At 44.3% G+C, this 23,322-nt stretch overlaps 1 protein-coding gene across 6 annotated transcripts in view; it reads right to left on the bottom strand.

The window, feature by feature from the left end:
• Window positions 1–23,322, bottom strand: part of LOC129696443 (intermembrane lipid transfer protein VPS13B-like) — an 811,841-nt gene that overhangs the window by 13,574 nt on the left and 774,945 nt on the right. For all 6 annotated transcript variants that reach the window (XM_055634334.1, XM_055634333.1, XM_055634338.1 and 3 more), the window contains exons 51-57: window positions 21,854–22,000; window positions 16,439–16,722; window positions 10,222–10,349; window positions 7,530–7,729; window positions 4,675–4,793; window positions 2,288–3,117; window positions 472–648 (exon numbers count right to left, since the gene is read on the bottom strand). In XM_055634334.1, the coding sequence (XP_055490309.1) occupies window positions 472–648; window positions 2,288–3,117; window positions 4,675–4,793; window positions 7,530–7,729; window positions 10,222–10,349; window positions 16,439–16,722; window positions 21,854–22,000 (1,885 nt within the window). The remainder of the gene's footprint in view (window positions 1–471; window positions 649–2,287; window positions 3,118–4,674; window positions 4,794–7,529; window positions 7,730–10,221; window positions 10,350–16,438; window positions 16,723–21,853; window positions 22,001–23,322) is intronic.

Below are 23,322 nucleotides of genomic sequence, written 5' to 3'. Positions count from 1 at the left end.
TTAATGGCCGCGGGACAATCGCCATCGCCAGCCGGGGGCTTTGACTTTGACTCTGACATCGGGGGGGAGAGTGCAGTGGAGAGATAAGTTTATTTGGCCTTCCATCACAGCAATGTGATGGATGTTTATGTAAATTATGTTGTGTCTTGGGTCTATGTGTTTGTAATGTATGGCTGCAGAAACGGCATTTCGTTTGGACCTCAAGGGGTCCAAATGACAATTAAATGTATCTTGTATCTTGTAAATCTTGTAAAACCCAAGTGGGGGGGGAGGGGGGGGATTGAAGGGCAGGTGGCCAGACACATGCCAGAGATGAAAAGACAATAAGTGTGAGATAAGGTGTCAGTGGGTGCTAACTCTTCAGAGGGCAACATTTCAAAAGCAGAGTATAATGAATAGGCACGATTACACAACAGGTTTACCAGCATCCACTGGGAATAAACATACAGAGACTGTTGAGAAATATATTACCTTTGGAAATGTGTTTTACAAATGAAGTTGTTCCCCTGGAGACGCCACTGACGAAGGCACCCGGACCACGGGTCAGCCCCTCGTACGGAAGACGGAAAAAGTCCGCTATCCCATTACCGATGCTTCGCACCAAGTTAGCTGGACTTCCAAGAATTTCCAGAGAGCCAACGACCCAGCCTGTCGGACGAGCAAACAAAAAGGTATGAAGCAACTAGCTACAAACATGAAGATATTTAACATAGTACAGGTCCATCACTGATTTTCTGTCATCCTTGGTAATGAGGTCATAAGTGATAGGATTAGAATTAGGCCATTCGGCCCGCCAAGTTTACTCCGCCATTCAATCATGGCTGATCTAATTCTCCCTCCTAACCCCACTCTCCTGCCTTCTCCCTATGCCTTCTGACACCTGTACTAATCAAGAATCTATCTATCTCTGCCTTAAAAATATCCACTGACTTGGCCTCCACAGCCTTCTGTGGCAAATAATTTTACAGATTTATCACCCTCTGACAAGAAATTTCTCCTCATCTCCTTCCTAAACGAACGACTAATTCTGAGGCTATGACCTTTAGTCGTTGACTCACCCACTAGTGGAAACATCTTCTCCACGTCCACTCTATCTTCTAGAGAGCCTTTCCGGATTATCCTTTTTGCCAGACCAACAGAGGTCATGACCTCTGAGAGTAGTCCAAAAGTATCGGAACGATCCGCCTATGCTGCTGAGGAGCCAAGATATCAGCCCGCTAAGTCGGTTGGCTATGGGAACGGATCTGCCATCTGCCCATTACCTCCACAGATGCTGCCTAACCCATTCAATTCGTCCAGCGTTTTGTGCTTTGCTCAAGATTCCAGCATCTGCAGTACATGTGACAATCATAAACCAATTATGCAATTCCTTCCCGAGATGCTGCCTGATCCGCTGAGTTTGGCCAGTCAGCAGTTTGTGTTTTGCTTAAAATTCCAGCATCGGCAGTTTCTTCTATCTCAGTACAAGTGACAATAATAAACCAATTATGCCATTGCCTCCAGAGATGCTGCCATGCGGGCTCGGTAGACCATTTCTGCAGACTTGCTAATCCAGGATGTGCTTGGATATGGGAATATTGTATTGGACTCTATGTAAGAAATGAAAAAAGTGCGGCACAGTGGTGCAGCAGTAGAGTTGCTGCCTTACAGTGCCAGGGACCTGGGTTTGATCCTGACTATGGGTGATGTCTGTACAGAGTTTGTACGTTCTCCCCGTGAACCCATGGGCATTCCCCGGATGGTCTGGTTTTCTCCCACAGACCAAAGACTTGCAGGTTTGTAGGTTAATTGACTTCTGTAAATTATCCCTAGTATATAGGATAGAACTAGAGTATGGGTGATCGCTGGTCGGCATGGAAGGGCCTGTATCCATGTTGTATCTCCAAACTAAACTCAAATATCACTGTGCGTTTGCACATGTGACAATAAAAACACCATTGAACTGACCCAAAGTGCTGGAGTAACTCAGCGGGTCAGGCAGCATCTCTGGAGAAAAGGAATATCTTTGCCTGACCTGCTGAGTTACTCTGGCATTTTGTGTCTATCTTCAGTATAAACCAGCATCTGTAGTTCCTTCCATAATTTCTAGGAGCAGAATTAGGCAATTTGGCCCATCAAGTCTACTCCACCATTCAATCATGGTTGATCTATCTTTCCGTCTCAACCCCATTCTCCTGCCTTCTCCCCATAAGCACTGACACGCATACTAATCAAATAATTCCCACACATTGAACTGACTGACCCGCTGAGTTCCTCTGGCATTTTGTGTTTCATCAGTTGTACCAACCTGCTCGAAACAACGCTCCTGCAGCGTAGTGCATGGCGAGAGCGTGGATGAGTTGCCGGGGAGTGGTGTAGATGGGTCCTCTCTCAAAGAGTGAGAATGAAAGGGGAGCGTGATCAGATGCAATGTACAACTTGATGGATGCGTGGACGCTGACCAGCAAGCTCACGGCTTGGATGGTCAACCGTTGCATTTTGACCGGATTCACGAGCGCATACGTTGCATTCAGCACGTGCCCAGGCACGCGGGGCACGGCCGTCGAAATGGCCAATGTCCTTGCTTGCTTTCGGTACAGCCCGATGTCAGGGATGTAGGTGTTGAACAGGGTTTTTATGTAATAAACAAATGTGTCTTCCACATAGAGTCTTGCAGGCTTCAGCTCAAAGTTCACCTCATTCACGGCAAACACAAAATCCTGCTCCCTCAGGAGGACATGGGCTTTTAGAAAACATTTGTGCTTGTAGCCGTCGAGGTCTTTGGCCGAGAGGGCTGGACTGAAGCCAGTTTTCCACTGGGGGCTCTCGGGCTTCAGCTCCTGGCAGAGCAAGGCAGGGAAGTGAAAGCTGGTGCGATGGTAGAGCTGATTGTCCACCTGCAGGTCCCCGATGCACAACTCCAGCAGGTATATCTCCGAGAAGCAGTGACTGGGCTCGGCTCGGAATTCGTGCACCGCGGGCCGGTAGTGGTTCACCAGCGGCGCCAGGTTCAACAGGACATTGTCCAGCGTAATTCTCAGCAGCTCGGTCGACTTGCACTGATTGGTAATGTCGTCGTTTACCGTCAGGCTCGCTTGAGCGATCAGCACGCGGACTGCGATCGCCTGTTGCGGCATCCTGTACAAACGGCAAGCGTTAAAAATCAATTGACACTTCGGCAATGCAGCAGGCAAGAAATAATTTAAAGAGCTTTAGAACACATGTTCATAACTTCCAGGAGCAGAATTAGATCATTCAATCCATCGAGTCTACTCCGCCATTCAATCATGGCTGATGTATCTTTCCCTCTCAATCCCATTCTCCTGCTTTCTCCCCATAACCCCTGACACCCATACTAATAAAAAAATCTGCTAGGCAACTGAACCGTCCTCTCATCAGCTGGAAATCAGACCTCACCTCCCATCTATCTCATTGGAGACTTTAATCTGACTTTATTGGTCTTTATTGCGGGCACCCGCACGAAGGCAGCCTCGCCAACGGTCTGCCTGTTTTTTTTGTCTTTTTTTTGTTATTTGTAGTGAGTTTTAAACGTTTGTGTCAATGTTCTCTGGTTTGTTTTATGTGGGGGATGGGGGAGGGGCAAGGGGGGATTTTGTTTTCAATCTATTACCTTGCCAGAGATGCGATTGTTTCCTGGATTCTGCGGCCTAACATCATGGAGCTGGAGGCCTTGCTCGGGACTGACTTTGAGCCCCACCGCGGGGGCGTGAACTTACCATCGGAGCCGATCCCTTGCCTGGGATCGACGCTCCAACCGCGGCCTGCGTATTTCAACATCGCGGAGCTCGTATTCTCTGGTGGAAGTAGGGAAGCTCCAACGACGCAGAATGTTCGACTAGCCTGACCCGGGGGTCAGATCGCCCGGCGCGGGGGGGGGGGGGGGGGGGGGAGCTGAGATCCCCCCGATGCAGGAGCTGGATCGCTCCAATGCAGAAGGCCCGACGTCTGGCTACGGGAGCCAAGATCGCCCCATCAACGGAGGGCTCGAGGACCCCGACCGCAGGAGAACAAAGAAAGGAAGAGATTTAACTTATTTTTTCCTTTCCATCAGTGAGGAATGTGGAGGAGTCACTGTGGTGGATGTTTATGTTAAAATGTATTTTGTGTACTTTTTATTGGTATGACTGTATGGCAAATCAAATTCCTCGTATGTTGCAAAACATACTTGGCTAATAAAATATGATTATGATTTTGATTATAAAGTATGATTATGATTATTTATCTTGCACTAAATATTATACCCTTTATCCTGTTATCAGGATGGTTCAGTTGCCTGATAACAGCTGGGAAGAAACTGCCCCTGAATCTGGAAGTGTGCATTTCACATATGTCTTGCCTGATAGAAGAAGGGAGAAGAGCGAGTGATTGGGGCGAGACTGGTCCTTGATTATGCTGGTGGCCTTGCCGAGGCAGCGTGAAGTGTAGATGGAGTCAATGAAAGGGAGGTTAGTTTGCGTGATGGTCTGGGCTACCTTCACAACTCTACAGTTTCTCGCGGTATTGGATGGCGCTATTCCCAAGCCATGCTGTGATGCAACCTGATCAAATGCATACTGTGGACGACTTGACTCTAATCATGTATAGTCTTTTCACTGACCAGATAGCACGTACCAAAAAGCTTTTAACTGTACAATAAACTAAACTAACTGAGCTTCAATGCATGGAGGTAATTACCCATAAAGGCTGGTCAGAACAGGCCCAGCTCTACCCTCAGGTGCCAACGTCATAGTTATGGTGCTGGACTGATGAATGATATCCACATACACATAGCCGTAACTGGGCAGGAAAATTACCTAAGGAGAGAAAAGCACGTGAAACATTTATTCAGTGATAAAAAGTCCATTTATTTTTCAAACTAAAAACCTCTAGCAGTCATCCAAACAATTACAATTAATAAACTAAGATGGTAAGGTTGGGTAGCTTGCAAACTGGAGGAAAAGCAGCACAAATTCCACTTGTTAGCTGAAAACGTAATGGTCTACAAAATGGAGGAACATCACCTCAGATTCCACTTGGTTAGCTTACAAGCTAACGGTATGATTGCTGAATTCTCCAATTTTAGGTAACTAAATCACAAACACACCCCGCCCTTTTTTTCTCACCTGGATGCACACCTATTTTTTCTCCCTCTTGCTCTTCCACCTATAATCCTTCCTCTGGCTTCACAATCAGTGGATCTTCTATCCTTATCTCACACTTTATTTTCTGGCCTTTGTCCAAAATCATCTGCCAATAGAAACACATCCCATCCCTGTACCCACCTATCACTTGCCAGAGTTTAAGAGGGAACTGCAGATGCTGGAGAATCGAAGGTTACACAAAAAGGCTGGAGAAACTCAGCGGGTGCAGCAGCATCTATGAAGCGAAGGAAATAGGCAACGTTTCGGGCCGAAACCCTTCTTCAGACTTTGTCCTGCCCCCACCTCTCTTCCAGATTTTTTCTCTCCCGCCACAATCGATCTGGAGAAGAGTCCTAACCCGAATTGTCATCCAGAAATGCTGCCTGATCCGCTGAGTTACCCCAGCACTTTGTGTCATTTTTTGTAAACCAGTACCTTCAGTTCCAAGTGTTTACTGTTAAGATTAGATTAATCTTAATTAGATAAAATAAGATTACTGTTAAGATGAAAGGGGCAAAGTTTAAAGAAATTGTGGGATAAGTTGTTGTGGCTGCCTAGAGCGTATTGGAGGGGTGGTAGAAGAGGAAGATGTAATGGTGGTATTTAACAGACCATTTGACAGGCATATGGATATGCAGGGAATGGCAGAAAGTGCATCATGTATAGGCAAAGATTAGTTAATCTTGGTATCATGTTCAGGACAGACATTGTGGGCCGATAGGCCTGTTCCTGTGCTCAATTTTGCTTGGGGAGGGGATGTGGAAGTTTTAATAGGAACCTGAAGAGTAAGTTTTTTTACACAAAGCGTGGTGGGTCAGTGGAACGAGGTATAGGAGGTAGTTGAGGCAGGTACTATCGCAATGTTTCAGAAACATTTTGACAGGTACATGGATAGGATAGGTTTAGAAGGATATAGGCCAAACGGGTCTGAAAAAGGGTCTCGACCCAAAACGTCACCCATTCCTTCTCTCAAGAGATGCTGCCTGCTCCGCTGAGTTACTCCAGCATTGAGCCAAAAGAAGGCAGGTGGGAGTAGTGTAGATGAGACATGTTGGTCAGTGTGGGCAAGTTGGGCCGAAGGGCCTGTTTCCACGTTGAATGACTCTATGAGGTTGGGTTTTCTGATGACAGGCCTTTAACCTACACCATTAACGATGTTTCTCTTTCCAAGGATGTTGCCTGGCCTTTCCCAATATTTCCAGTTGTTATTATACTTGTTGTACTGTCATCATCATTGCTGATGTGCTGAGTGAGTGCAGTGCAGACAGGGCTGTGGAAAAGGGGGAAAAATAAAAATGTTCTCCTCCTCAATCATTTACCTGTAAAGAAGCTGCCTTCTACGGAATGACATCCCGTAACAAACTCCAGGATAAGAGCAGTTAAAAAAAATCTTCAGACATTCCATTGCTCCATCAATTCCATTCAAACAAGTTTCAATTCCATCGAGCAACTACTTTTATTCAGATAACTTCTCCCCAAAACATAACACAGACTGTCACTGTGATGGATTCTCTCTTTAGATTCAATATTTTTAATGATGAATAGGGACCTTTTGATTTCAATTCCTGGATTTTTCATTCATCGGCTGCATGCACGCCTGTTTTAGAATTCCCTAACCAGATATTCTGGCAACTCCACCATTCCGGGACTCTGCATGGCAGATTTTGTGGCGCAGTGGTAGAGTTGCTGCCTTACAGAACCAGAGACCAGGGTTCGATCCTGACTATGGGTGCTGTCTGTATGGAGTTTGTACATTCTCCCAGTGACGGTGTGGGTTTTCTGCGGCTGCTCACTCCAAAGATGTGCAGGTTGCCCAAGACCACAAGATATTACAGAGAGGTGTGGATGAAGCCCAGTCCATGACACGCAGTACACTACCAGATTCAGGAACAGCTTCTTCCCCTCTCTTATCAGGCTTCTGAACGGTCCCTCCAATAAGCTTGTTTAGTTTCGATTAATTTAGAGATACATCGCGGGAACAGTCCCACTGAGTCCACGCTGACAAGTGGTCCTCGCACACAAACACTATCCTACACACGAGGGACGATTTACAATTTTACTGAGGCGAATGAACCTACAAACCTGTACGTCTTCAGTGTGGGAGGAAACCAGAGCACCCAGAGAAAACCGATGCAGGTCACAGGGAGAATGTACAAACTCTGTACAGACAACTATAATGCTGTGCCATCATGCCATCCCTTGTTTACCCCATTGCAGACATTGCACTCTGTCTATGGAACAGGAGCTCTACAATGCTGAGAACTATAATCTGCACTCTGTATCTTTCCCTTCTCTCTACCTATTGTACTTGAGTTGGGCGATTGTATTTATGTTAGTATTATCTAATCTGAATGGTACCTCGGTACACGTGACAATAATAAACCGCAACTTAAACCAGCAACATCTCACTTGAGTCCCAGGACTTTTCAGATCAATGCAGTCACTCCATTCCTCTGGGAGATCGGACCGTGGAATTGCTCTGAGATGAACGCCGGGCAGGTTGTCTTCATTTTTGCAGTCAGGAAAACTCCAAACGTGATGGTAAAGTTCGTGATGAATTGAAGCTTCACTGGGGATTTTTCGACAATAAACTGTGCATTTTGGGGTATCTGAAATAAGGCATAAGTATACAGGTCAAATGACAGAAAAACATGTTATGCTGGCCAAAGATAACGGGACTGGGGGTAAAATGAAACTGTGCTGAATAATTGAGTTACAGGAAGGAAGCGTGTGGAGCCCAGACACCAGCATTGATCAGATGGGCCAAATGGCCTGATAAATTGAATTCAGAAAAGTTGCGGAAAATTCAGGATCCTTTACAAATCAATTTATATTACAAATATAAAATTAAACGTCTGAAAACACAGAAACACTAATACAAGCAAACCCAATGATAAAGTATCATTGAATCATTGAATTAGTGAATCATTGAACTGATTCAAAATCATGCGGTTAATTCGTACCTATGTTCCACATTGCTGGTTCTTTCCATTAAATAGAATGAATTTAGTCACAGCATGCTGGAGTAACTCAGCGGGAGGTCAGGCAGCATCTCAGGGAATCAGGGATAGGCAATGCCTCGGGTCGGGACTTTTCTTCAGACATTATTGGGGGGTTAAGAAAGTTGGAAGAGAGGCCGACAAAGGTGACAAGGACTATTTGATAGGCAGATGGTTGGACAAAAGCCAGAGATGGAAAAGACCGAAGATGTGAGACATAAGGATTGTGGGGGATCAAATTGTGAAGCTAGAAGAAGGAATCGTGGTGTATGGGGAAGTGAGGGGAGAAATAGGTACAGGTACAGCTGGGGAAAATGGGTTTGAGGGGTTAAATGGAGGAAGAACTGAGAAGGAATGTTATGTAGCTATCTAAAATTGGAGAATTGAATGTTCACCCAAACGGAAAATGAGGTGTTGTTCCTCCACTTTGCGTGTGGCCTCATCTTCTTTTGATTACGAAACTGTAAAGCCAAAATGAAATGATCTTGAAACTCAAATCATTTGGACAGAGTTATGAATTTTTTTTTCTTGAATTATGGGCTTAAATTGTTGGTTGCATATGAAACCACTGGGGGGGGGGGGGGGGGGGGGGGGGGGCGGCACGGTGGCACAGTGGTAAAGTTGCTGCCTTACAGCACCAGAGGCCGGGGTTCCATCCAGACCACAGATACTGTCTGTACAGAGTTTGTGCCTTCTCCCTGTGACCACGCGTGTTTTCTTCGGGTGCTCCGGTTTCCGCCCACACCCAAAGACGTGCAGGTTTGTAGATTAATTGGCTTCGATGAATTGCCCCTCGTGTGTTGGAGTGAACTAGTGTACGGGGATCGCTGGTTGGCATGGACTCGGTGGGCCACAGGGCCCGTATCCGTGCTGTATCTCCCTGCACACTGGTGTGGATGGTCAAGTTGGGTGAGTATGGACATGATGGGCTGAAGGGCTGTGCTGTAAAATGATGACTATTATGACTACTATGATGTTTTCTATTTTATTGGGCGGCACAGTGATGCAGCAAGCAGAGCTGCTGCCTCACAGAGCCAGCGACTGGGGTTCAATAGTAATCTTGGGTGCTGTCCGTATGGAGTTTGCATGTTCTCCCCGTGACCACATGGGTACCACCTCGCCAATGCTCATGCCACACTCCATGCAAGCCTCCTCCCATATCTTTTCAAAAGACTCAGCAGCATCATAGAGAATCATAGTCATACGCCACAGAAACAGGCTCTTCAGCCCAACTTGTCCATGTTGACTAAGATACCCCATCTAAGCTAGTTCCATTTGCCATATGGCCCATATTCCTCTAAACCTTTCCCATCTTTGCACCTGTCAAGTTATCTTTTAAATGGTGTTGCAGTACCTGCCTTAACTACCTCCTTCGGCAGCTCGTTCCACTAAACCCCCACCCTCTGAGTGAAAAGTTAGCTCCTCAGGTTCCCAGTAAATTTTCCCCCTCTCACCTTAACCCAATGTTCTCTTGTTCTTGATTCTCTTATTCCGAGTACAGGACTGTGCATTTATCCTATCTATGCCCCTTATGATAGAGGCAGCATGGTGGTGCAGCTGCCTTACAGCGCCAGAGACCAGCGTTCGATCTTGACTATGGGTGCTGTCTGTGCAGAGTTTGTACGTTCTCCCCGTGACCACGTGACTTTTCCCCGGGAGCTTCGGTTTCCTCTCACATTTCAAAGACCTACAGGTTTGTAGGTTAATTGGCATTGGTAAAAATTGTGAAATGATCCCTTGTGTATAGGATAGTGCTAGTGTTGGTCAGCGTGGGCAATGGGTTAAAGGGTCTGTTTCCACACTGTATCTCTAAACTATACAATGATCCCTCTGATCTTATTTCTGCTTAAATGTTTCAGCGGCACTCACTTCCACCATTCCAATCCACGGACTCTCTACTCTCTGGGTAAAGACATTTCCCTTGATTTCCTTGGTGGATTTATTAGTAGCTATCTTATATTTATGGCCTCCGGTTTGGACTCCCCCACAAACTCCATCTTTTTTTATTTTATTGAAGCTAAACTGATTATCTCTGAGAATCAAAGTAAAAACGCCTAAACAAACAGTAACCGCAGTTCAGCGATATTAAATCAGATGTCTACCTTTGATATTTTCTTTCATCATTATTGACACGGGACATCTGTTGTGAATGATCATGCGTGGGCTGCAATCCTCACTCAGAGTTACATAGGTGACACCGAGGTACTCCTGATAAGTCATCACTACAGCCCTGAAAAAAAGCGAAAGGGAAGAGGTAATCGGCAAGCAGTCTTTACGACGTTTACTGTTAATGATTGAAACGGCCTGAAACAAACGATAAAGAATCAGTTTAGTTTAGTTTAGGTTATTATTGTCACGTGTACCGAGGTACAGTGAAAAGCTTTTTTGTTGCGTGCTATCCAGTCGGTGGAATGACCATACATGATTACAATCAAGCTGTCCACAGTGTACTAGTCTTTATATTGCCCTAAACGTTATTCCCCTTATCGTGTTTAAAAGGAATAACGTTTAGTGGGAGATAAAGTCCAGTAAAGTCTGATTAGGGATAGTCCGAGGGTCTCCAATGAGGTAGATGGTAGCTGAGAACTGCTCTCTAGTTGGTGATAGGATAGTTCAGTTTCAACTTGGGCCGAAGGGCCTGTTTCCACGCTGTATGTCTCTACGTCAAAGTGCTGGTTGACTACACTGGGACCACGATGGAACAAACAGCATGGTCCAAGAGGATACAAGTGCTGGACTTATTCAGCGGTTCAGGCAGCATCTCTGGATGGGCAATATTTCAGGACAGGGCCCTTTCAGTCTGAAGATGGGCCCTGGCCCAAAACGTTACCTTTCCGTGTTCTCCAGAGATGTTGCTTCACACGTTGAGTTTCTCCAGCACTTTGTGTTCTTTGTTTGCCAGCCAGCATCTGCAGGTCTTTGTATCTCCAATGAAATGTAGGTACTATCTGGGAGGGAAGAAGACGATTCATGGGAAGGTAGCCTCAAAATGAGGATGACCATATACACAGTGCTAGATTAGCTGTTTCACAGAGCAGAAACCCGGGATCAATCCTGACCTCGGTTGCTGTCTGTACAGAGTTTGCACGTTCTCCGCTGGTCGGCATGGACTCGGTGGGCCGAAGGGCCTGTTTCCACTCTGTATCTCTAAATTCTAAAGTTAAAGTCCAGGGCCAGGTTATTCATGAAAACTAACCTGACCAATAGGGTTGTGAGTTCAACTCCCCGTACACTTCTGAGTAAGCACGGCATTATGTCAGGTACATTACTTCAGATGAGATATTAAACTGAGGTTTTATCTAATCTCTTGCATGGGCATAATAGATGTCCTGGCATCATTTCAAAGAAAAGGGAGTTCTCTTCTTGGTGCCTTGGTGCCAACATCCCTCAATTAAAATGACTGAAAGCAAGGAATATGTAGTCATTGGTACACTGCTGATTAGAGGAGCCTGCTTTTTCACAATTAACCACACTTTTCCTACATTACGAGAATTATATTTTAGAGGTACAGCAAAACACTTCAGGGGAAAATTAAATCTCAAAAAATATAACATGAACACAATTTCATGGTGATTTTTCCTTTGCAGTTGAGGTGTATTTTTAACAATGTAACATGTCAAAGACTAGAGGGCATAGTTTTAAGGTGAGAGGGGTAAAGTTTAAAGGAGATGTATAGATGTATTTGACACAGTGGGTGTCTGGAAAGCGCTGCTGAGGGTGGTGGGGGAGGCAGATAAAACAATGGTGTTGTAGAGACTTTCAGATGGGCAAATGGATGAAAGAAATGGATAAGAGGGATATGGATCATGTGCAGGCAGATGAGACTAGTTTATCTTGGCATCTTATTCTGCATGGACATCATGGACCGAAGGGCATGTTACTGTGCTGTACGGTTCTATTTATTTCAGGAACTTGCCACCAGTTTTCGTTTCATTTCCCAAGAAGCAATTTTCCTTTTCAAAGTCAAGACCAAATTAAGGGTCTCAATCCGAAACGTCACCTATCCCTTTCCTCCTGACCCACTGAGTTACTCCAGCACATTGCCTCCATCTGTGGTATAAACCAGCATTTGGTGTTCTTTGATTCTACCAAATTACTTCAGTTTGTACCCTACCTGATCTGCATTTCCTTCAGTGCTAACAAAGTGGCAACAATATTGTCATCCCAGGTAACAGATTTAATTTGTAAATAAGATCGGCTCTTTGAAGAAGATAGAGTCTTAAAGGACAATTAGTATCATTCGGCACCTATTAGTGAATTATTTTCATGGGAATCCAAACAGGGAATGCAGGGATATAGGCAGATAAGAGGTGGTCTTGGAATCATGTTTGGAACACACATTGTGGGCCTCAAGGGCCTGCTCCTGTGCTGTGCTGGTCCACGTAGTAGCAAGCAACTGTAGATACTGGTTTACATAAAATGATATAAAGTGCTTTAACAGTCATGTAGAAAGAAAGAAGTCTGAAAAAGGGTCTTGAACTGAAACATCACCAATCCTTGTTCCCCAGAGATGCTGTCTGACCATTTGAGTTACACCAGCACTTTGTGTCCTCCTGTACTGTTCTATGTTCTAATCAGACTGTGACTCTTCACATACATGTTTAGACTGATTGGTGAAAGTGAATGGTGAGAACATACAAATTGTAAGAGGGAAAAAAACTATACACTCTTTAATTTAATTTTAGTTTAGTTCCGAGATACAGTGTGGAAACGGCCCACCGAGTCCGGTGCAAACCAACAAATCCCAGTTTTGCATTCTACACACAAAGGACAATTTACAGAAGACAATTGACCTGCACGTCCTTGGAGTGTGGGAAGAAACTGGAGCACCCAGAGAAAACCCACGCCGTCACAGTGAGAACATACAACAGTTTATGGACAGCACCCATGGTCAGGATGGCAACTAGGACTCTGATGCTGCAAGGCAGCAGCTCGACTGCTGTGCCACTGCGCTGCACAGGTGTATATTTTATGTTTTGGGGGACATGGCCCAAATATGTTATGTAAAATGTAAAATGGTTTATTCTGAGCTTTCTCTGGCTGAGAGATTTGTGGATGGACCAAGGCTCACCAGTTACAGGACCCCAAACCAAAACTTTCCCCTTTCCCATCCTTGCTATTTGTCAACAGTGCTACCAATAGACCAAATTAAATCAGTAACTAGCTGTCAGAGGAGTTTAGGATTCACAGCCAGGATTTTTAAAGTCAGTGGAATAGCACCAACAACCTCAGTCACCTCCCATACTGTTCCAGGATTTATGTGCTCCATGATTAAAAAAAAAGTATTAAACATTTTAGCTGCTTCACCCTCCCTAAAAGAAGATCTGAAGGCTTCATTAAAAACAGATGCAAGATAAGAAAATGGATAAATGTAGTGTTTGTCTCAATGCCAAATGTGTGATCCAACCTGAAGGGTTAGTTTGAGCTATTCCTGATATTATTACAAAGTATTGCACTGGAGAAAAACAGTTTTTAGGAATCTGCTTGACCTGAAGACATCTTTGTAGCATTTGATGTATATGATGTGATGGAGGGATGGTGGGACAGTGGCCAGTTTTCATAAAAACTATTGGTGCAAGAACAGCTTCTTCCCATCCACCATCAGGCTCTTGAACCAACCCCAACCACAACCCTACCTCAGTATCAAATTAGTATGAGCTTTGTATTACACTGCACTTTATAGTTCAGCTTGCAATAGTATAGTCTGGCGACATATTATAACAGATGAATTATCGTATTATTGTTCATTTCTTCCCAATAAGGGCGGCACTTTGGTAGAGTTGCTGCCAGAGACCCGGGTTCAATCCTGACTTTGGGTGCTGTCTATATGGAGTTTGCATGTTCTCCCTGTGACAGCATGGATTTTCTCCAGTTGCTCCAGTTTCCTCCCACATCCCAAAGACGTGCAAGTTTGTTGATTAATTGGCTTCCGTAAATTATCCCTAATGTGTAGAATGCAATACTGGGATAACACAGAACTAGGGTTCGTGTGATCATTGATCTTACAAGGGTGTATAAAATTGACGAATAGATCGGGTAGACACACAGAGTCTCTTGCCCAGAGTAGCGAAATCGAGAACCAGAGGACATAGGTTTAGTTTTAGTTTAGTTTTGTTTAGTTTAGTGATACAGTACGGAAACAGGCCCTTTGGCCCACCGAGTCCGTGCTTACCAGCGATCAGCACATTAACACAATATCTTCCACATACTATGGCCAATTTACAAATTTTACCAAGCCAATTAACCTACAAACCTGTATGTCTTTGGAGTGTGGGAGGAAACCAGAGCTCCTGGGGAAAACCCAAGCAGGTCACAGGGAGAACATGCAAACTTCGTACAGAGAAGCATCTGTAGTCATGATTGAACTGGTTCTCTTGTGCTGTAAGGCAGCAACTCAACCACTGCACCACCATGCCACCCTTAAGGTGAAGATGAAGAGGGAACAATTTAATAGGAATCTGAGGGGAAACTTTTTCACACAAAGGATAGTGGATGCCAGAGAAGGTAGCTGAGGCAGGGACTATTGCAACATTTAAGAGACTTTCTTGTATATCAGTCACTGAAAGTAAGCAAACAGGTACAGCAGGCAGGCAATGAAAAAAGCAAATGGCATGTTGGCCTTCATAGCGAGAGGATTTGAGTATTGGAGCAAGGTGGTCCTAGTGCAGGTCCTGGTGGGACCACACCTGGAGTATTGTGTGCAATTTTGGTCTCCCAATTTGAGGAAGGACATTCTTGCTTTTGATGAAAGGTTCACCAGGTTAATTCCAAGGATGGCGGGACAGACATATGATGAAAGAATGGATCGACTGGGCTTAAATTCACTGGAATTTAGAAGATGGAGAGGGGATCTTATAGAAACATATAACATTCTTAAGGGAATGGACAGGCTAGATGCATGAAAAATGTTCCCTATATTGGCAGAGTCCACAACCAAGGGTCACAGTTTAAGAACTAGGGGTAGGCCATTTAGGACTGAGATGAGGAAAAACATTTTCACCCAGAGAGTTGTGAATCTGTGGAATTCTCTGCATAGAAGGTAGTGGAGGCAAATTCACTGAATGTTTTCAAGAGAGCATTAGATATAGCTCTTAGGGCTAATGGGATCAAGGGAAATGGGGAGAAAGCAGGAACAGGGTACTGATTTTGGATGATCAGCCATGATATTGAATGACAGTGCTGGCTTGAAGGGCCGAATGGCCTACGTCTGCACCTATTTTCTGTGTTTCTAACTAGACAGGTTCATGGATAGGGCAGGTTTTGAGGGATCTGGGCCAAACACAGGCAGGTGAGACATGCAGATGGGACATGTTGGTCGGTGTCAGCAAGTTGAGCCAAAGGGCCGGTTTCCACATTGTGCCTCTGCACCCAACAAATCATTTTGTTTCAGCTATTTAACCATTTTCCACTGAAGGATACAATTGAACATGATTCCATTATCCTTTCAGGTTGGGAGTTTTGTTGCTGTATCAACATAACTCTCCACACTCCCCCCTTAATCGTCTGTCTACCAACTTTCCTCTCTGTCCCCATGTCATTGACCACCCGGTGAGTGCAAATGAGTTCTTGCCCTGCATTCTTAAAAAACACGTACTTCTTGGTTATAAAAAGAGGCTTGAATGCACAGAACAAATCTACTTTGGCGTTGTTGATTTAAGAGTTTCTTTCTGATTAAGTTAGAGAAGAGCAAGCTATGAATCTGATGGAAACAGACTCCCTTCGTTACTATAATTGCTGAGAGGTGTATCTCCAAGAACCAATCTTTCAGTGAATAGGCTAAATTTTAACTGGGAAAACTGTCATAGAGAATATCGTAGGGGTGAGATGAAAGTAAAAGAGGAATATTAATTCAGCCCCCTAAATTATCTCATTTCATATCGTGTACGCACTTTCACAATATTACATTTTTTGATCTAACATTCACAGAGACGATGCAATTATGCAAAATCTCTTCTTTCCATTTCTTGTACATTTTCTTTGTGGGTCAGGCAGCATCTCAAAATATCATGGATAAGTTGTTTGTTTGTTTTATGTTGTGTGTGAGTATATATGTAAATCTACCTAAAATAGACACACAATGGCGGAGTAACTCAGCGGGACAGGCAGCATCTCTGGAGGGAAGGAATAGATGAAGTTTTGGGTTGAGACCCTTCTTCATACGGAAATAGTAAGTTTCTTTCATCAGACATGAGCGCTCTACGAGGAGTCCCAACAGCGAGCGTTTTGTTAGTTCTCTAGAAATATCAACATTGAAGTCAAATAATTCTGCACACCAGAATATGTCAAAAATACATTAAAAAAAAACGACTTTAACTGTACCTGGAACAAAATCCGTTCTCACTGGAATCCCCAAGTGGTACGGCTACGCTTTGCCTTGGGAAATCATGCCTAATCAGAGCTGGCAGGCTCCAGTTGTGACAGCTGCTTGCACCAATATGAGAGCAGTAGCCAAGGAGGAGATGTTTCTGGGGCAAAGGGTCGTTCAACTCTGACAGACTACCACCAGCGACAAAGTCCCAGCAAGGGATGGAACTTGGCACACCAAGAGATTCGGCTCGAGCAGGGGCAAGGTGGAAGACAGCACTCTCCAGCATATAGTCACCCTGGAAAAAATACAAATAAAATGAGTGGTTATAGAACATAGAACAGTACAGCACAGGAATGGGCCCTTTGGCCCACAGTGTTTCGTTTCGTTTAGCGATACTGCGCAGAATCAGACCCTTCGGTCCACCAGTCCGCTCTGGCCAGCGATCCCCGCACACTAACGCTATCCTACACACACACAAGGGACAATTTACATTTATACCTAGCCAATTAGCCTACAAACCTGTACGTCATAAGAGTCATAGAGTGATACAGTGTGGAAACAGGCCCTTCGGCCCAACTTGCCCACACAATATCCCAGCTACACTAGTCCCACTTGCCTGCGCTTGGCCCATATCCCTCCAGTCCCACCATCCCAGGGATCAATTTCGTGAACATACACTGCACTGCCTCAATCACAAGGATGTCCTTCCTCAAATTAGGAGACCAAAACTGTACACAATATTCCAGCTGTGGTCTCACCAGAGCCCTATACAACTGCAGAAGAAGCTCTTTACTCCTATACTGAAATCATCTTGTTATGAAGGCCAACATTCCATTAGCTTTTTTCACTGCCTGCTGTACCTGCACGCCAACTTTCAGTGACCAGTGTACAAGGATGCTCAGGTCTCGCTGCACCTAACCTAACCCCATTGAGATAATAATCTGCCCCCTTGTTTTTGCCGCCAAAGTGGATAACCTCACATTTATCTATATTATACTGCATCTGCCATACATCTGCCCATTCACTCAACCTGTCCAGGTCACCCTGCAACCTCCTAACATCCTCTTCACAGTTCATACTGCCACCCAGCTTTGTGTCATCCGTAAACTTGCTAGTGTTGCTCCTAATTCCCTCTTCCAAATCATTAATATATATGGTAAACAGTTGCGGCCCCAACACCAAGCCTTGCGGCACTTGTCACTGCCTGCCATTCTGAAAAGGACCCGTTCACTCCTACTCTTTGCTTCCGGTCTGCAAACAATTTTCTATCCATGTCAACACTCTACCCCCATGACCATGTGCTCTAATTTTAGTCACCAGTCTCTCGTGCGGGACCTTATCAAAGGCTTTCTGAAAGTCTAGATACATTACATCCACCCCTTCATCAATTTTACTTGTCACATCCTCAAAAAATTCCAGAAGATTAGTCAAGCATGATTTCCCTTTCATAAATCCATGTTGACGTACTAATCCTTTTACTGCTATCCAAATGCCCTATTATTACCTCTTTAATAATTGACTCCAGCATCTTTCCCACCACCGAAGTCAGGCTAACTGGTCTGTAATTCCCCATTTTCTCTCTACCTCCTTTCTTGAAAAGTAGGATAACATTAGCTATCCTCCAATCCACAGGAACTGATCCTGAATCTAATGAACATTGGAAAATGATCACCAATGCGTCCACTATTTCTAGAGCCACCTCCCTGAGGACCCTGGGATGCAGACCATCAGGTGCAGGGGATTTATCATCCTTCAGTCCCATTAGCCTACCCAATACTATTTCTCGCCTAATGAAAATGTCTTTCAGTTCCTCTACCCCCTTAGATCCTCTGCACGGTGCAAGGCCACCAAATTCAAATGCACTTTCATACCATTTCATGCAGGGTGCCAGGCTTTGCACTTTTAATAGTTATTCACTGGGTTATTTTTAAGTATTTATTGCTTTTATGTATTGTCTGTATTTTATGTATTGTCTGCTTTATGCTCTGACTGTGTTGGCTACTGGACACCTGCATTTCCCTGAGGGGATTAATAAAGTATTTATTTATCTATATGTCTATGAAAGATTGTTGTGCACTGATTTGACCTTTTGCCTTTATCTAGTCTCTCAGATGAACAATGAGCAACATTCCTAGTATTGCAATGGAGGAGCAGGCTTGACTGTAGACCAAAATAATTGGCAACAGTAGTTTGCTCTCTCCGCAGTATTCTAACATCTGCACGTTGAACTATGCTTCTGAAATTCAGTTGCACTGAGACCAATGGAATCAAATATCAGAAGTTGAGTTCTACATGCAAACATAATTACACCGGGCTGTTGTTCATTGACCACAGCTCGGCGTTCAACACCATCACCGCCTCCAAACTCAGAGAATTGTGTTGCTGCTCATCCCAATGCAAACGGATCAGAGAATTCCTAGACCGCAAGCAGTAGAACTGACAACACTTTCTACTTGAAAGTCATCAACACAGGATCACCTCAAGGATGTGTGCTCAGTCCCCTGCTCTATTCTCTCTGTACCAATCTCCGTCTACATTTAACGCTGTCACGGCAAGGCCACCAGCATAATCAAGGACAGGTCTCACCCTGGTCACTCCCTCTTCTCCCCTCTCCCATCAGGCAAGAGGTGCAGGAGTATGAAAACACACATCTCCAGATTCAGTTTCTTCCCAGCTGTTACAAGGCAACTGAGCAATCTTACCAGCAACTAGAGAGTGGTCCTAAGCTGCTATCTACCTCAGTGAAGACCCTCGGACTATCTTTAATCAGACTTTACTGGACTTTATCTTGCACTAAACATTATTTGCTTTATCATGTCCCTGTGCACTATGGACGGCTCAAATATAATCATGTGTTGTCTTTCCGTTGACTGGTTAGCCTGCAACATAGCTTTACATTGTAACTCGGTACACGTGACAATATACTAAATTAAATCAATGACTGCATAGCCAGACACAGTTCTCCGGCAATACCACCCATTGTTGAATAACAAGTAATGGTGTCAGAGTACAGGAGGGAAATTGAAAATCTGATGGAATACTAGAACAACAATCTTATTCTGAACATTAGTAAGACCGAGGAGCTGATTATTGAGGGGAGCGCCATGGATCAATGAACCTATCTTCATCGATGGGATGGTGGTGGAGAGAATCAACAGATTCAAATTACTGGGGTTGCGTACAGTATCTCTGAGGATCAGTCTTGGACAAAGAACATTGGTGAAAGATCATCAACACTACTTCCTTGAAAAATTGAGGAGATTTGATGTATCAACTAATATTATATCGAACTTCAAAGGCACAGTAGTCCTCATCCATCCTTTTATCTGCAGAGATGCTGCCTGACCTGCTGTTATTCCAGCATTTTGTGTCTCTCCATGGTATAAACCTGTATCTGCAGTTGCTTGTTTCTGCATTCTAAGTTAAAAAAAAATTCCACTTCAGAAAGTAAAGGATGAAGGGGCAGTGTATGGGAAAACTTTTTTTTTATCAGCTAATAGGCTGAGGGATCGGCAAAGCAAGCTGTGCTTCAATGAAACACTCAGTGGGACAGGCAGCATCTGTGGCAGGAGAAACAGGGCCAATGTTTCAGGTTGAAGACCTTTCAAAAGAACTGGAAAAGAGAAAAAAACAATAATTCTGTAGTTGCAGAGCAGGGCGGGGAGGAATACCTTTCATATGTTGAGGCCGGGGTTGCCATAGCAAATAACAGCATGATGGCATGGCGGTAGAGTTGCTGTCTTACAGCGCCAAAGACCCGAGTTCGATCCATGTACAGGATCTCCAGTTTCCTCCCACACTCTCAGTCTGAAGAATAGTCCTGACCCGAAACGTCACCTATTCCTTCTCTCCAGAGATGCTGCCTGACCCGCTGAGTTACTCCAGCATTTTGTGTCAATTTGGTCATCAGTGTAAGCCAGCATCTGCAGTTCCTTCCTGCACATTCTGTAATGTTCGATGTTCTGACTGTCTGGAGGAATATATCATGTCTTTATGGCTACCATGTTTATCCGTGCTTTCCAATGTGGAAAGTACAAATTTCTACTTGTGTGTGATCTGCACTTTGTATTTTTAAACAACTGTCTAGCTGGAAAGTGGCTGTTAATAGAGTTTCCTACTTGTTTTGAAATGTATATGTTTTACTTCAACGAGCATGTTAAATATCAACAGATGACAAGGGTGGAAGGGGCATTTTTACTCCCCTCCGGGTAACATGCCAAGACTGCAGCTGCCAACGTGGCTGAGGTTAGTGAAAATCAGTCCAGCCTAACTGAAGGTAGTAAATGGGCATTAAACGTCTAATATAACAAAGACAGACATCTCAAATTACACCAGAATTATTCTTGAAAAAAAAACTGTAACATAATCTAGCAATGAAACTGGGTGTAAATCTGTTAAAGACTTCACGAGTTACTGAAGTTACACAAAAGCTATTCATTACTGGACAGGAGCATGTCAAATTTTGAAAGGAATTTATATAATAATTAGTTTGGCCCTATCATTAAATGGTTGGAAATTTGTAAAAGATGTGTTATTTGAACCTAATTCACTGAGACTGCTATCTGTTAATTTATTACAGTTCAGGATGTGCTGATTGCCAATTTGAGTCATGTGAGTAAAAAAATTAAACTATCACTTTTACAAATTATGCATCAAGGTCTATAGAAGAAGAAGAATGATTCTGGCAGAAGGTTTACATTTATGGCCACAAACTTCAAGACCTGCTTTTGCCTGTATAGGAAGGAACTGCAGAAGCTGCTTTATACTGAAGGTAGACACAAAGTGCTGAACTAACTCAACGGGTCAGTCAGCATCTCTGGAGAAAAGGGATGGGTGAGGTTTCGGTTCAGACTATCTTTGATTGGACTTTGAAGGTCCATTCTTCAGACTGATCAGTCTGAAGAAGGGACTCGACCCGAAACGTCACCCATTCATTCTCCAGAGATGCTGCCTGTCCCGCTGAGTTACTCCAGCATTTTGTGATCTACCTTCGATTTAAACCAGCATCTGCAGTTCTTTCCTACACATTTTGATAGGACATTACTGGACTTTATCTTACATTAAATGTTATTTGTGTTATTCCCTTTATCATATATCTGTACACTGTGGATGGCTCGATTGTAATCACGCACTCTCTTTCCGCCAACTGGTTAAAAACCTTTTCACTGTAACTCTGTACACCTGACAATAAACTAAACATTGGAGACCTGTGAACTATCATTAATCACACATCGGACTTTATCCTGCACTGAACATTACACTCTTTCTCCTGTATCTGTGTACTGTGGATGACTTGATTGTAATCATGTATAGTCTCTTCGCTGACTGGAGAGCACGCAACAAAACGTTTTTCAATGTACCTCAGTACACATGACAAGAGTAAACTAAACTAACCATAATGAGATATATTAATGTATAACGTATACCTCTCTCAGTGTGGCTTGCTCTGGGAAGATGACCATAGGCCGGTAGTAGATTTTGTGACGAGTGTTGTTAATTATAACTGTCTTGTCTTCGACCACAAGGATCTGAATTCCATGCCGTACCACTGAAGATATGCAGAACTGACACAGCTGTGGAGCACAAGGAACTTATCAGTAAAATAGAAAGAAACAAAAAGAAAGAATTTGCACAGTACATAATAATCACTCTTACGCTTGAGATGTTACTTTGCATTGAATGGATTTCTTTTGAAGTATAGTTATAGGTGTAATGTAGGCAACAACTATGCACTCAAAATACACATAGGCACTTGCTGTTATCCCACTGACCCTTGCACTGAAATCTCTATTGATTTGTAGCAAGGAATGGGGAATATATAAATGACTCCCATGTATCCTGTTCTACAATATCAGACACCATTAAGTTATGAAAACATATCATTGAGCTTACTTTTAGTTTATGAATTTAATTTATGAAATGATACTTTTATTTTTCAATGGTGCTTTCTTTGTCACATTAGCCACTACACAGTGCAATTCTTTTTGCATGTTTATTCAAAGTCCGGTCAGCCCGCACGCTCGATGTACTGGAGCAGTTCCCACGAACTGCCGTCCTCTCCTCGTCTGGCCATCTTTGTGTCCCAGGGCCGCCTCCTGCAGCCAACCTTGAAGGCACTGGAGACATTTCCCCGGTTCACCCTCCCACCGACTCTTGCTCTTCGTATCCGATGTCTCCAGCTCCCTCCCAGTTATGCTGTCCGACGAGCCTTGGGGTGGGTTAAATCTAATCACATGGGACCCAAGATAGATCACACGGGATCCAGGCTGAGCTGCACAACTCGAGTCAAAATTGGCTTGGTGGAAGAAAACAGAGGGTGGTAGAGCTATGAAGCCAGATCCCCGCGGCCGAATGCAAGACATGGCGGACTACGACCAACAGGGGGAAGCCGCTGAGCCGATCACTGCGCGGAGAACCTGCAGTCCACAGCCTGGAAGAGGGAACCCGCTGAGCCTGCACCTGCTCATCCCCTAAAGACCTGAGACTGGGATGACGGAGCCGGCGACAACAACGGATGCGATGAGCGAGGACCCAAAGGCGATGGCCAATAGGAGAGGAGAGGGAACTGGGGTCAGACTTACTGCGCCCTCGAGGGCAGTCCCCCTGGGGCACAAAGGTGGAAGGGCGAGAAGGACTCGGTTCGCAGATTGACCTGCACGTCCAAGGGAAGGCGATGGCTGGAGGTCCGCAATTGCCTGGTGCTTGCCGGGAACGGGCATTGCTCATAATACCTAGAGTGTGGACTGGAAGCTTGAAAACGGTGTAAAAACGTTGTGCCTTTTGCACACTGACTGGTTAGCAGGCAACAAAAGCTTTTCACTGTACCTGGGTACACATGACAGTAAACTAAACTAAACCAAACTAAACCACATTTCCTCACACAGAGGGAGACGCG

The sequence above is a fragment of the Leucoraja erinacea genome, chromosome 4 (genome assembly GCF_028641065.1).
Source record: "Leucoraja erinacea ecotype New England chromosome 4, Leri_hhj_1, whole genome shotgun sequence".
Taxonomy (NCBI): Eukaryota; Metazoa; Chordata; class Chondrichthyes; order Rajiformes; family Rajidae; genus Leucoraja; species Leucoraja erinaceus.
This window is presented reverse-complemented; position numbering and strand designations above follow the sequence as displayed.